The sequence below is a fragment of the Epinephelus fuscoguttatus genome, linkage group LG2 (genome assembly GCF_011397635.1).
Source record: "Epinephelus fuscoguttatus linkage group LG2, E.fuscoguttatus.final_Chr_v1".
Taxonomy (NCBI): domain Eukaryota; kingdom Metazoa; phylum Chordata; class Actinopteri; order Perciformes; family Serranidae; genus Epinephelus; species Epinephelus fuscoguttatus.
Window position 1 is genome coordinate 27,352,213 of NC_064753.1, and position 13,289 is coordinate 27,365,501.

At 39.2% G+C, this 13,289-nt stretch overlaps 1 protein-coding gene across 1 annotated transcript in view; it reads left to right on the forward strand.

Moving 5' to 3' along the window:
• Nucleotides 1–3,635: 3,635 nt before the first annotated feature.
• LOC125879011 (uncharacterized) overlaps nt 3,636–13,289 on the forward strand; it is a 145,697-nt gene continuing 136,043 nt past the window's right edge. The window contains exons 1-2 of the mRNA XM_049560588.1: nt 3,636–3,800; nt 7,924–8,075. Coding sequence (XP_049416545.1) covers nt 7,989–8,075 — 87 coding nt within the window. The 5' untranslated portion in view covers nt 3,636–3,800; nt 7,924–7,988. The remainder of the gene's footprint in view (nt 3,801–7,923; nt 8,076–13,289) is intronic.

Consider the following 13,289-nt stretch of genomic DNA (forward strand, 5'->3'; position numbering starts at 1 on the left):
GCTCTCACAAGCACAAAAGGATTAAAGAACAACAGTTCTAAAGTTACCTTGACATTACTTGCTTTTAGCATGTCTACGTACTGAACTAATACCACAATTACTGAATTTTTCATCATAAAGAACCATTAAGAGCAAGTCGGTGGGAAGAACAAAGAACAATCTCTCAACCTGTCCTGTGTGGCATTCCTTTCCTGATTGGGGCAGTGGAGTTGACACACTGATTTCTCTTCTAATTAGCCTCATAGTTAAGTTTTACATGATAATAAATCAACATAATTGTATACAATGAACATGTTGAGATGAAAGCAGCCCTGGTTCTATTGTATCCCAAGAATGGCCTGGATCTATTAATCCACACTGTTTGCCAAACCATTATATTTTTTTCAAAAGACTTCTACCCTCCTAAATGTCACCAGAAAAAAGTACTTTGTGTGATCTGGCTTATAAACTCCTCTGAAAGATACGGAAGAATGGAGTACAGAGACAATAAGAGGAATACAGACAGTAATAAATGTCAACATTGTGAAGACCAACGAGTATGCCAAGGAGCTGTGAGCATGTAGAAAAAAGGAATTAAAAAAATAATAACAAGTCATCTGCCTGCTGGCATAATGCAGCTCTAGCTGGCAGTCATGTAGCTGTTGACTCTTCTGTACTTTTGTAATCATTCAAATTTAATTAAAGTCTTAAGGAGAAAATGGCCCGAGCTGATGGTATAATGAGTTGCCAAGGGACATATTTTTAATAATCTTAGTTTGTAACAAAGATGTTGCCAAGTCATAGGCGCATTATGAGCCTTGCATGGCCACTTTTACTGGCCAGATAATTCACACCGGCCCCAAGGAAGGCACTCCTTTCCACAAAATCTTCTGACTAAACTGATGATTTCATTTCGCCCATCAGTATTAATTAACATCAAGAAACACAAGAAATTTAAAACCCAACTGTCATTATCATTGTTATGTCACACTTTAATTCCCCCTTTCCTCTAGAACTGAATGTATCCTTGTTTTCACATTTGTACTTCTCCTGGGTTAGAGACCAACATTGCAGACTCAAAAGTTAAAGTATCTATTTAATGAGTGCCTTTACATGGACATGAATAACCCGTTTATAATCCCAATTTTGGAGTATCTTATTTATGTGTTTCAGCATGTAAACACCATATTACATTTATGAGAAACCTAAATATGCTAGCTGGAGTATTCTGAACGAGACCGGGATGTATACAGGGAATATGTATAACCTGATTTCTCTATGCTCATGTAAACACAATATCCTGAAAATGATCATAACAGCAATGTAACTGCACTCAGTGGGTGCGGTTACATAATGGCTTCTCATTCGGAATGAAATAAATCTGAATGAAATCATCAATTAAAGTCTTTCCAGGTAGTTGACATGGGAAATATTCATTCCGAAGGAGGGTTTACGCAGGAGATCAGCTTAATCGCCTTTAAATCGCCTTTATTTGGGTCCGCACAAGGTTTGGGGCAGTGAAGGTTTCTGATTGGATAGGGGACGGGGCGGATGTTACATGTTTACGTTTACCAGAAGAAAACACTGTGGTCCTTGTTCCGGATAACAAGATGCTTGACGACGCCGTTCTTAGTGCCTTTTTCAGGGTTGTTACCTCCATCAAGGAGGTTATGTTTTCGCCGGCGTTGGTCTATTTGCCTGTTTGTTTGTTTGTCTGCAAAATAACTAAAAAAGTTATGAACGGATTTTGATGAAATTTTCAGGAAAGCTGGATAATGGGACAAGGAACAGATGATAAACCTTTGGTGGTGATCAGTTGAAGCAAAGTGGATAAAATAATAAATAAAGTCTATCGTCTGACAGCCTCAGCAGCAATTCCAATTTCTAAAGATGAAAATAGCGCCATCTGGTGGCCGGAAAGCACATCTTGTTCTACTTGCTAAATATTGTTGTAATTCTAAAGTTCAAATTAATGTTGTGTTGGAAAAAATGAAAGTGAAAAATACAAAAAAAAAACATATATTCTGTGTTGGTACAAAATAAAAATGGAATAAATACACCACAGTGTCTCCATGGTGAAGGCATAAAATTACAATGATAGTGATGCAAATAACCTAATTTTGATGCAGGCTGCAAAATCTGATGCAGAGGGGAAGGGAATATCACCTACTTGGTGGAGGTCTGCACTCTTTGAGTGCTCTTCTAGTTTTGTTTATATTCTTGAAGCAGCAGTATGACAACAACCTTGTTCTGCTAATGCTCCGTCTGTTGAGGAGGAGAAGGGAGGTAGAAGGTCGAAGCAGGGAGATAGAAGGCTGTGCTTTTAGAAGCTGCCATCTTGTGGCGAGCACGCTATATATGTTATTGCGCCAGAAGGGCAAGGAAACGAGCATGCGCAGAAAGACCGGTATGAACTTAGAGAGGAATGTGTATACAAGGGCGACAAGTTCTTTCATTCAGAATTAGAAATGGATTATTCCAGCTCCTTACATCGGATTGAATTTTCAATCGCATTGGCCATTATCATTCCGAATTAGGTGTTTACAAGATCACTTTTAATAGGAATTAACTTTCATTCCGAATGAAAAGGGAATTAAACTGTCTATGTCAACGCACTGATTGAGTCAAAGACTGGGACTGACTGACTGACTGACCAGGATCCTCATCCCCTATCCACAGAAAAGAACCCCCCCCCCCCTTGAAAATGCTGTTTTAGTAGTGTAAACACAAAAAGCCTACAAGATATTATACAAAATTTAATAAACTACTGTTCAAATCAGAAGACATCAAATCAAAAATAAGCTGACAAGGCTACAAATCTGTGCAAGCATTAGTCGTCCTCTTTTGGTACTTTACAGTTTTGATACTAAAAAAAAAAAAAGTTGTTCGATACTCCATTAAGGTGCCATTTACTTCTTCTCTACTTCCTCCTCTTTCAGCTATAAATAGCATGTTGTCCCTGCTGTTAAACCCAATCGACACCTTACTCAGCATCTAAACAACTTCATAACGATATAATCTGCTTGTCTATTTACAGACTATCTCAGCAGACTTTAGGAAGTAGAAAACATTTTCATAAAATCATGTATGTTAAACCATTAGAATGCCAACACACCAGATCTACTGAGCTAAAATATGACATCGGTGATCGTCCTCTTATGATACACTGCACGACATGATAAATGGACCAGTTTCTCCAAGGCTCAGTCGAGCATTTGATACCAGGGCAAAGAAAAGGCTGAAAAGGGTTGCTACTAAACCGACATAAAATCATCTGTTCCAAAAACTGTACTCTGAGAAATGATTACAGCCCGTTCTGACCAAGGCTATCAGCTTTACAAATCATCCCCTGTAAAACTTGACTATCCACCCACATCCTCATCTTCTGTTACAAAAAGGTAAAAAAAAAAAAAAAAAAAAAAAAAATCAAATGTATTACTATTACTATTACTGATACACAAATTATATAAGGATGAGTACATTCTTAATTATGGTTAGCACTGTATCATTATACTCTTAGGTTAAGAAAAAGGTTGCATCTAATTTAACTACCACCGCGCATGCGCGTTTGTAACCCGAAGCCAACTCAACCACGATGTAACGGCGTGATCAACAAGTGCGTGCTAGGTGACGTGAAGATGGTCAGATAAGGAAATTTTTGCTACTAAACTAACTTTAGCTTTGACAACAAGGACAAAGCGGCTGCTACAAACCGCTAACGTTACATATGCTAACGTTTAACGTAGCAGTGGAATGAACCAACAATGGACACCCATATCAAGTCATCACATGGATTCTTCCAGCAGCTCCCGTCTGAACAGGTGGGTCTATTAGCTGAAAGTGTGGCGTCACAGACTGAAACAAGGTTGTCAAAGCATCAGGACAACAACATGAGCCGCAGAAAAGGTATATATTAAACTTATTAATCGATTTTTGGTGGTTATTGTGAGCTAGGGTAAGATTAGATAACTAATTATTAATATTTAGCTGGGTACTTGTCACTCTCCACTGCATTAACTTATTTACCTCCAACAAACATATCCAGTACACTGTTTTATATCAGTTCCACGTGACGGGTGTTGAGAAAGCTAACTCAGAAAAAGTAAGGAAAAAAAGATTGAATTGATAATGTATAAAATATTCCACTATTCATGGGAAAGTGCAGGAATGTCAGCGTTGGTATTGTATACACTCACCGGCCACTTTATTAGGTACACCTTCCTTGTACCAGGTTGGACCCCCTTTTGCTTTCACAACTGCTTTAATTCTTCGCGGCATAGGTTCAACAAGGTGCTGGAAATATTCCTCAGAGATTTTGGTCTATATTGACATGATAGCATCACACAGTTGCTGCAGATTTGTCAGCTGCACATCCATGATATAAATCTCTTCCACCACATCCCAAAGGTGCTCTATTGGACTGAGATCTGGTGACTGTGGAGGCCATAGGAGTACAGTGAACTCATTGTCGTGTTCAAGAAACCAGTGTGAGATGATTTGAGCTTTGTGACATGGTGCGTTATCCTGCTGGAAGTAGCCATCAGAAGATGGGTACACTGTGGTCATAAAGGGATGGACACGGTCAGCAACAATACTCAGGTAGGCTGTGGTGTTTAAACCATGCTTAGTTGGTACTAAGGGGCCCAAAGTGTGTCAAGAAAATATCCCCTACACCATTACACCACCACCACCAGCCTGAACCGTTGATACAAGGCAGGATGGATCCATGCTTTCATGTTGTTTACACCAAATTCTGACCCTACCAACTGAATGTGGCAGCAGAAATCAAGACTTACCAGACCAGGCAACATTTTTCCAATCTTCTATTGTCCAGTTTTGGTGAGTCTGTTTGAATTGTAGCCTCAGTTTCCTGTTGTTAGCTGACAGGAGTGGCACCTGGTGTGGCCCTCTGCTGCTGTAGCCCATCTGCTTCAAGGTTCAACGTGTTGTTCGTTCAGAGATGCATACCTTGGTTGTAACAAGTGGTTATTTGAGCTACTGTTGCCTTTCTGTCATCTTGAACCAGTCTGGCCATTCTCCTCTGACCTTTGGCATCAACAAGGCTTTTCACCCAGAGAACTGTTACTCGCTGGGTATTTTCTCTTTTTTGGGACCATCCTCTGTGAACCCTAGAGATGGTTGGGTGTGAAAATCCCAGTAGGTCAGCAGTTTCTGAAATAATCAGACCAGCCTGTCTGGTACCAACAACCATACCACATTCAAAGTCACTTAAATCACCCTTCTTCCCCATTCTGATGCTCGGTTTGAACTTCAGCAGGTCGTCTAGACCATGTCTACATGCCTAAATGCCTAAATGCATTGAGTTGCTGCCACGTGATTGGCTGAATAGCGATTTGTGTTAATGAGCAGTTGAACAGGTGTACCTAGTAAAGTGGCTGGTGAGTGTACAATGTCCATCTGTCAGAAACCTGCTTTAGAAATGAGAGTTCGGGTGGGGCCATGTAACTTCTAAAGCAGCTTGCAACAACTTCTTGAAACATTTGTTGATAAATAGTAATAATCAATACTTGTGAGTAATTGTGGTCAAAGGGGGTTTAGTTACAGTGGTGAAGCAATGGTAAAATGAAAATTAAAATCATTCCTTACCTTATCCAATTTGATTACATGTAGATCACTATTCCCCAACACTACACATGATACTGACTTTGTAATGCAAAAGTTGCTGATTTATTTGTGATTTAACTTGCACACTTCCTGTTTTAAGTTAGTTTGCAAAAGTAATGTTGTCATATAAAAACACAGTATGCACAATTACTTTGAAGTTCAGTACAGTAGGCTCAGCTCCAGTACTTAAAATCCCCTGCTTGTCCGCTGATTACCATTTAAATATTATCCAGACTTCAGCATTTCATCACAGCTTCATCATAGCATGTGCATGTAGATCTTAGTCACAGCAGTCATTTTGACTCATAGCAGGAAAAGCACCACCGTTACTAATAATGTTAATGATGGCTCAGTTCTACAGCAAGGCCGTTCTATTCAAGTGTCCCAGTAAGCCCTGACAGTGAGCCAGCCTGCACAATAGACCTTTTTCAGTGGCATTTTTGCATGTCAGTACAGGAAAGCACAGGTGTAATTAATGATAAAAATAATGAGCACATTCCATTAAGCGTTAGTTGAACTAGTTGCAGGGCCTTTGTATTGTGTGTGCTGGCTCACTAGCTTTTAACTAAAATTGTTTCACCAGTGTTTTTTCTGCTAATGTCTGCTGTGGAACAGGTAAATACCAGGATCCTGAAACCAAAGATTATAAATGGGATTTCAGCCATTGTTAATATTTTTTTATTTACACAAGTGCTTCTCCTATTGTGACATGTCAAAATGTCCTCTATGGAAAAGGCCTATTTAGATTATCAAGGACGTAAAGATGCATTGGATTACATTCATATATGTTGGCATACACCAATCAGGCACTGTCATTGGGCAGTGCCGTTGCCATGAGGGTTGTGTACTTAGTCAGCAACAGTGTTTGGGTAGGTCCAACTAATCAAGGGCATCAACAATGGCAGGACCGAAAGTTTCAGGCAGAACATTGCATTGTAACAAGAAGTGTTATTCGCCAGTGGTTTTAATATTTTGACTGACTGGCGTATTTGTGCCTATACATACTGGATTTTCTCACTTTGTAATTACAGCTTTGTTGTTGAATTCATTGATTTATTCATATCACAGTTAGAATTATCCAAAGTTAGCTTGATAAACTTATAGGTTTCTTTATAATGATTCTACATTTTCAAGGTTAAAAGCTGATATGCTGTTGGTCGCACCAATTCTGTTGGTCTGCAGGCCTCTCTGTCTATCTGTTGGTACTATCCTCTCTCTCTCAGTGGGATCACTCTAATCCAATCCCAAATATATTACCTGGTTCTCACTGAGATAAGGCATACTGGGGGATGTTAGTGTATCCATATGAATTAAGTGGACGATAGCTCTATCAAGATCATCCAGCAGGTCAAGGCTACTCTGCAAGAGGGTATGATGTAGCCAAACTGATTTTTTCCATACAGCTTCCCCTTTACTCCACCCCACGTTATCACCAGCCACCCACACTGAAGGAAATAAACACACCTACCTTTGACGTATACACATGATCATCTGCAGGTTTATTTTTGGCAGGTGCGAGCCATGGTTCACTGTGTCCTTTACACCTTTCCAGTGTGCTACGAGTTCACATTATTTGAACTTAAACCAATTAAATCTGAACTAACACACCACTGATTCTTAAAGCATATCCAATCAGATTACAGCTGACAAAGATGCTTAAACATGGAGAAATATCCCTGAGCTGATATAATTTTAGGGTAATTTAAATAATACGTATGCATTATTTGGCTTTGCCTCAGCATGAATTAAATAGTTCTTGTTTATAATGATGCATCACAGTTGAGTTTAGTTCTCAGCACTGACTCTGTGTCTAACCCAGCGGCCAGTGCAGATCAGACTGCTTATCATGTGTAGACAGCCTAATACCCACACAGTCAGAAATGCCCATAAGCAGACCTAAGTTCACTGTCTGAAATTCAGTTTTTAGATTTGTGGCTTGGTTTATCTGTTCCATACCTAAGATTAATTGTTGTTGGTAAAGGGGACATGCCAGCACTTGCATCTTGAAGTAAGAACCTTTTAGTTGGTCTCGGCACATAATTAAAAACAATGGCATGTACAGAACAAAGGCTGAGGAGGATTCAGGTGTTATTAAAGCCATTTATTGCTGCACATTCAGCTTCCCCTGGACAGTCAAGAGTCCCACAGAGAGTTTGACAATATTGCTGCTATTGGCATTTGAATAGGATAAAAGTTTTTTTTAATTATTATTATTTATCCATGTGTTGTTTTCTCAGTTTTGCTTCTGGGATACTATTCGTTTAGGTCGTATGCTTAGATGTGTGTGGTTTTAATGGACGCGTTTCTTCATATTGATAGGAAATCGGTGATACCCTGACACGCAGTGACCAGAGCAGTTGTGAAACGTCCTGGAGGAGTTCCAGATGGTCTGCCAAGAAGGTCCACCATTGGTCTACCGTGACCATAATGCAACGATCACATGGACGATCCACCCCATGGGCGCTTCACAGGTGATGTCACATAGGTAAAGTGTACCACTTCACCTGTTGTTGATGGAAAAAAAGTATTACAGATCAGACTAAGTTCAGGAACACACAAAGTCAGACATTTAAAAAAAACATGATAAAACACGGATTCTTTGTTACTTATATTGGTAAGAGAGAAGATGAAACTTTAATGGCCTGGTGGGGAAATTCATTGTTAAACCTGCTAAGAGCCAAAAAGGATTACAGTTAAGTAGGGCTGCCGCTAACGATTATTTTCATTGTCGACTAATCTGTCGATTATTTTTTCGATTAGTCGACTAATCATTTCATCGAAAAATGTGTTAAAATGTTGAAAAATGTCAGTCTGTCTCGCTCAAACCCCAAAATTACGTCATCTAATGTCTTGTTTCATACTCACGCCAAAGGATTTTAGTTCACTGTCACAGGAGGGTGTGTAAAGCTGCCAATATCTGAACGTAAGAAGCTGCAGTAAGAGTATTTTGGGGTACTTTCATAGTACTTTTCTATGAAAAATGACTCAAGCCGATTAGTTGACTACTAAAATAGTCACCGATTATTTTAATAGTCGATGAGTCATCGATTAGTCGACTAATCATGGCAGCCCTATAGTTAAGATGTAAATATAAAACATGTAAATTAAGAATAGGGTTTGATATTAACATTTCTGTATTGTGAAAATCATCTGATTCCAGTCGCTAGCCGATCGATTGGTGCATCTCCAAGCAACAATTTAACACACATCATATCTGGTCAGTCCTATTACGATAAAAATGTTTTCTCCAATAGGTTTGCTAAGAAAGTGCAATGGATTTTTCAGCTTAAAAATGATCCTTTGACCATATACAGTTTAAAGTAGTTTTACTGTTCATTAGTGGACAGTGAAAGTCAGCTCAATTTATATTGTAACACATTGAAAATGTTGGATTTTTTTCATTTGGATTCAAGTATGGCGGAAGTGCTGAGAAAAAGACAAATAATAACATTGTGGTGCAGGTAGAAAAAAACTAGTGGGTGTAATTTTAAAAGTTACGTGCACCTATACATATACACAGAAAAAGATATCAGCTCAAATGTCTATGTTACCTAACCTTACTCTACTGGAGGGGTGGGACACCATTCTTCCAAAAGACATTCCCCCATGGTGCTCTGATGGTGGTGGTGGTGGTGGACAGCGCTATCTAACACGTTGGTCCAAAATCGCCCATATTTGTTCAACTGGGTTGAGATCTGGTGATTATGAAAGCCATGGGATATGATTCACATTATTTTCATAGTCATCAAACATTCAGTGACCCCCTCATACCCAATGGATGGAGGGATTGTCATCCAGTGATTACTCCAGTGACCCTTTCCTCTAAGGGACAAGTAGGTTCAAACCATGGCCGCAAAATGCCCCTCACAACATAACAGAGCCTCGAGATCCCCTCACTGTAGGGGTTAAGATTTCAGGCCTGTACCGTTCTCTTGGTGTACGCCACATGTGCACTCGCCCACACGTTAAGAACATGGTGAATGACATCTCATCGCACCATATCACTTTTTCCACCTCTCTGTAGTCCAGTGCCTATGGTTTTTGCACCAATGAACTCTCAAATGTGCATACATCTTTATGGGTTTATGCTCTGCAGCCCTACTATAATGTCCCTCTCTGAGTCACTGTTGACAGACTGTTCTTGCTGATGCGGTCTGATCACGTCCTGACATTCTCAGTCACCTGAGGAAGTGTTGCTCTTCAGTTTTTTCTTTAATATCACGCTGATGCACAAGTATCGTGGTTGTCAAATGTACGCTGATGCCACTTAAGTCACTGTCCATATTTTAACACTAGCCAGTTGAGCAGTCTCTGTGTCTGAAGCTCTTGCTATCTGTGCCATGAACCCTTGAATGAACCCTTTCAGAGTCACTCGGGTCTTTACCTTTTGCCATCTTAATACAAAATTAGAATCAGCTGGGCCTGCTCAGCACTGACATGCCGCAGAGTAGGATTCAATGTTGATTTCTTAATGTACACTTCACTGCCTCCTCTTGTTAAGTACTGTCAAGTATAGAATGTGATGGTATATACAGTACAGAAGGTGGAGGTGGTAAAGGAAGCAACATTTTGTTTAGTTTGCCTGGCCACAGTGCAGTTTAAAGTCATTGTGATACAGTTCTTGTTGCAGACTTGTTCGTTTGCCAGTGTGACTGTACCAGCTTTGATTTTTTTTCTGGGGTGTTGCAGTCTACCTTTATGGGGCTATGAGCATGGAAGGAAATGCTGCCTTTCAGATGTGAGACTTTATTAACCCAGCACATGGTTACTAAAAGGTAGTGTGTCTTGAAAGCATGACAGTTTCATCAGTGTTGTTTCAAGAATTAGCATTTCTACATCAAAAAGCTTTTTGCCATTAAGGAGAAATTATTAAATATTTTAGCTGCAAGGAAAATGTCCCTTTTACCAAGTGCTTATCTGAAAAAAAGAGAAAAAAACTAGAAATATTAAATATTAGTGATGGCATAAAAAGTAATTTCATTTTCCTGTGTGTGCTCTTAGACTCTCTACGTTTATTACTAATTCATTTTTTTCTCCTCAACATTTCACAATATGATGTTTTATCATAATCATCTCCACTAGAGAATAACAAAAATGGTAAGGATGAGCAGATCCAGTCTTTCTCAGTCTGTGTATGATATTAGTGGCTTTAGGATTTGGTGTTATATATTTATTGTGACCTCTAGCGGGTGGCTGCCTTTTCTTATTTTGCTATATCCTTCCCTGGATTAGTAATTATCAGTAAACTTGTAATAGAGCTGGTTGGAATGTTCCCTTATCTTTATGGTGTAGTTTGTAGCAGAACATTTAATCACCTACAATTTGGCTTCTCAAACACAATCATATTTAACCTAAAATCAATTGTCACACGTTGATTACTGACAGGTGATCTTTATTCAACATGAGTCCTCTGAAAACAATTGGTTGCATCAGTGATGATTTTGATGTGCCATAGTAATATAATGGTAAATGTTCAGTATGTATATTGGTAGAAATGATTAATCACTTGAAAATAGAATCGTTGTATTTTTGTTGCCTTAGAATAAGCCGTTAATATCTACATAGGGAGCTAGGGATGTCCGGTATCGGCCACCGATATTAGCAAAAAATGGGCATCGGCATCGGATCGGACCGCATGGAAAAATGCCGATCCAAGAACTCCGATCCAGTTTTTCACGGAATCCGCTCCAGGTTTTCCGGCCAGCCCAGCACTCCGCGATTCAAGCAGTCCATTCCAGTGATCCGCTCCAGCTCTTACTATCAATCCACCAGGCCAGCATGCAGACGGCAGACACGCACACGGAGGGTAGGAAGAGTAGCGGTCAACTTAGTTAACTGACTATTTGTTTTCTGCTCTGGTTTTTTGAGAGTGATATTTTTATTTGGTTTACACTCTTACTGTTTAAGTAAAGAGCACTGATGGCATTGTTTTGGGCACAATTAGTGAAATTGGAGCCATGGATGGACTACAAAAACACTACTAAAATAACTGAAAAGGAAAGGCTGCATTGTTTGTTAAATGCCAACAATGTCTTGTGGTGTTAATCTATTTTTTATTTATTAGGGGGGCAAAGCACAAGTGTGTGGAGTCTTGCTGCTATTTTAATTTCATTGTTAGACATTTTAAAGATTTCTTGTGTTGATTTATTTTTATTTATTAAGGGGCCAAAGCAGCCAATGCAAACCAGCTATATTTTTTATTTAATGTTAATGTTCAAGTTTAAAGTTTGTTTATTTAACCCCGTTAACAATAAACAGGTCAGTTTCTCATACCAACTGTTGTGGATCATTCTAACTAACCTGATTATGTAGTTGTTCTTGTTAGAGTAATATCTCTTGATCAAACCTTTTCTAACATGACTGACAACAAAATAATTGAATATGTATAATACGTGCTTGGATCGGATCGGTATCGGCCAAAACTTAAGGCTGTAATATCGGTATTGGATCGGAAGTGAAAAAAGTGGATCGGGACATCCCTATAGGGAGCAGTTCCTCATTAATGTCCTCATTAAATCTCAGTGCTCACAGCCATGTTTCTACCAGTAGCCGTGGGCGGACAACCACACGCTGGCTCAAGAATTGGCCGCTCGTGTTTGCATTTTCGCATCAGCCTCCGTAGTTAGGAGCCCATCTGTGAAGAGTAATGTTGGAAAACACTGATTTATTCAGTGTTTAAATCACCTTGCCAGTTTGTTTTGGAGAGGAAGAGACCTCTGTGGATAATTTGGCACCCGCTAAAAACCTCCTTAACAATGAACACTGAAGGAATTGTAACTGGGAGTAGTTTCAGCTGGTAGCAATCTGCTATACTGTGGTATGGTACTATATTGTTACAACATAGTATTGCGATATTTTTGTGTGACAATATCATATTGTCATACAGTGCCATGTAACGATTTTTAAAATTATATAGATTATTAATATTACAAATACAAACTAAACTTTAGGTAGCCTACCAGAACAATGTAATAATTTGCTTTTTCAGTCCAGTGCAAAAAAACATGGCTGAAGTGAGATGAACAGACTGAAAACTTTATCCTATGAGATAAAACAGATGTTGACAAAGTTTTCCTTTGGGTACATAATTTACAGTTAAAAAGGTAATAAAAAGCAATATATTTTATCTTAATACTCGGCATATTGCAATATTGTTTCGTGGATCCTCTGGTGATTCCCACCCCTACTGCTATATTCGACTAACACCCCCTAAATCTTACTGAACCCCTGATAGACCATAGTAATTATTAAATGAAGCAGTGTCGGCTGTTATTTACAAGATGTATAGTATAGACATATTGTGCATTATTACTATCTCTGACCAGTTTCTTACTGACCAAGTAGTGGTGAGTGGGACCATTTCTTCTTCCATTGGCAAATGAGCAGGGATCTCTTGTTGCCCACGGCACGGGGGAAGCCAAACACCATTAATTTGCACACAGGTGGATCACACAAAGCTGGTTAAAATTCAGCAAAGGTTCCCTTTTAAGATAAACTTTTCTATTGTTAGCACACCCAGCACCACTGAGCTAGCTAATGTCACAGGGCAGCCAAAGAGGATGCTATTAACAACAAGGTCTGTGGATTGTCTTTAGTAACAGGGTTATGATTTCTGGAGAGAGATGTTGTTGAGTCTTTCAAATGTATTTTTTGCCGCTTTGAACACTGCAAGCCGAGTGCCATCT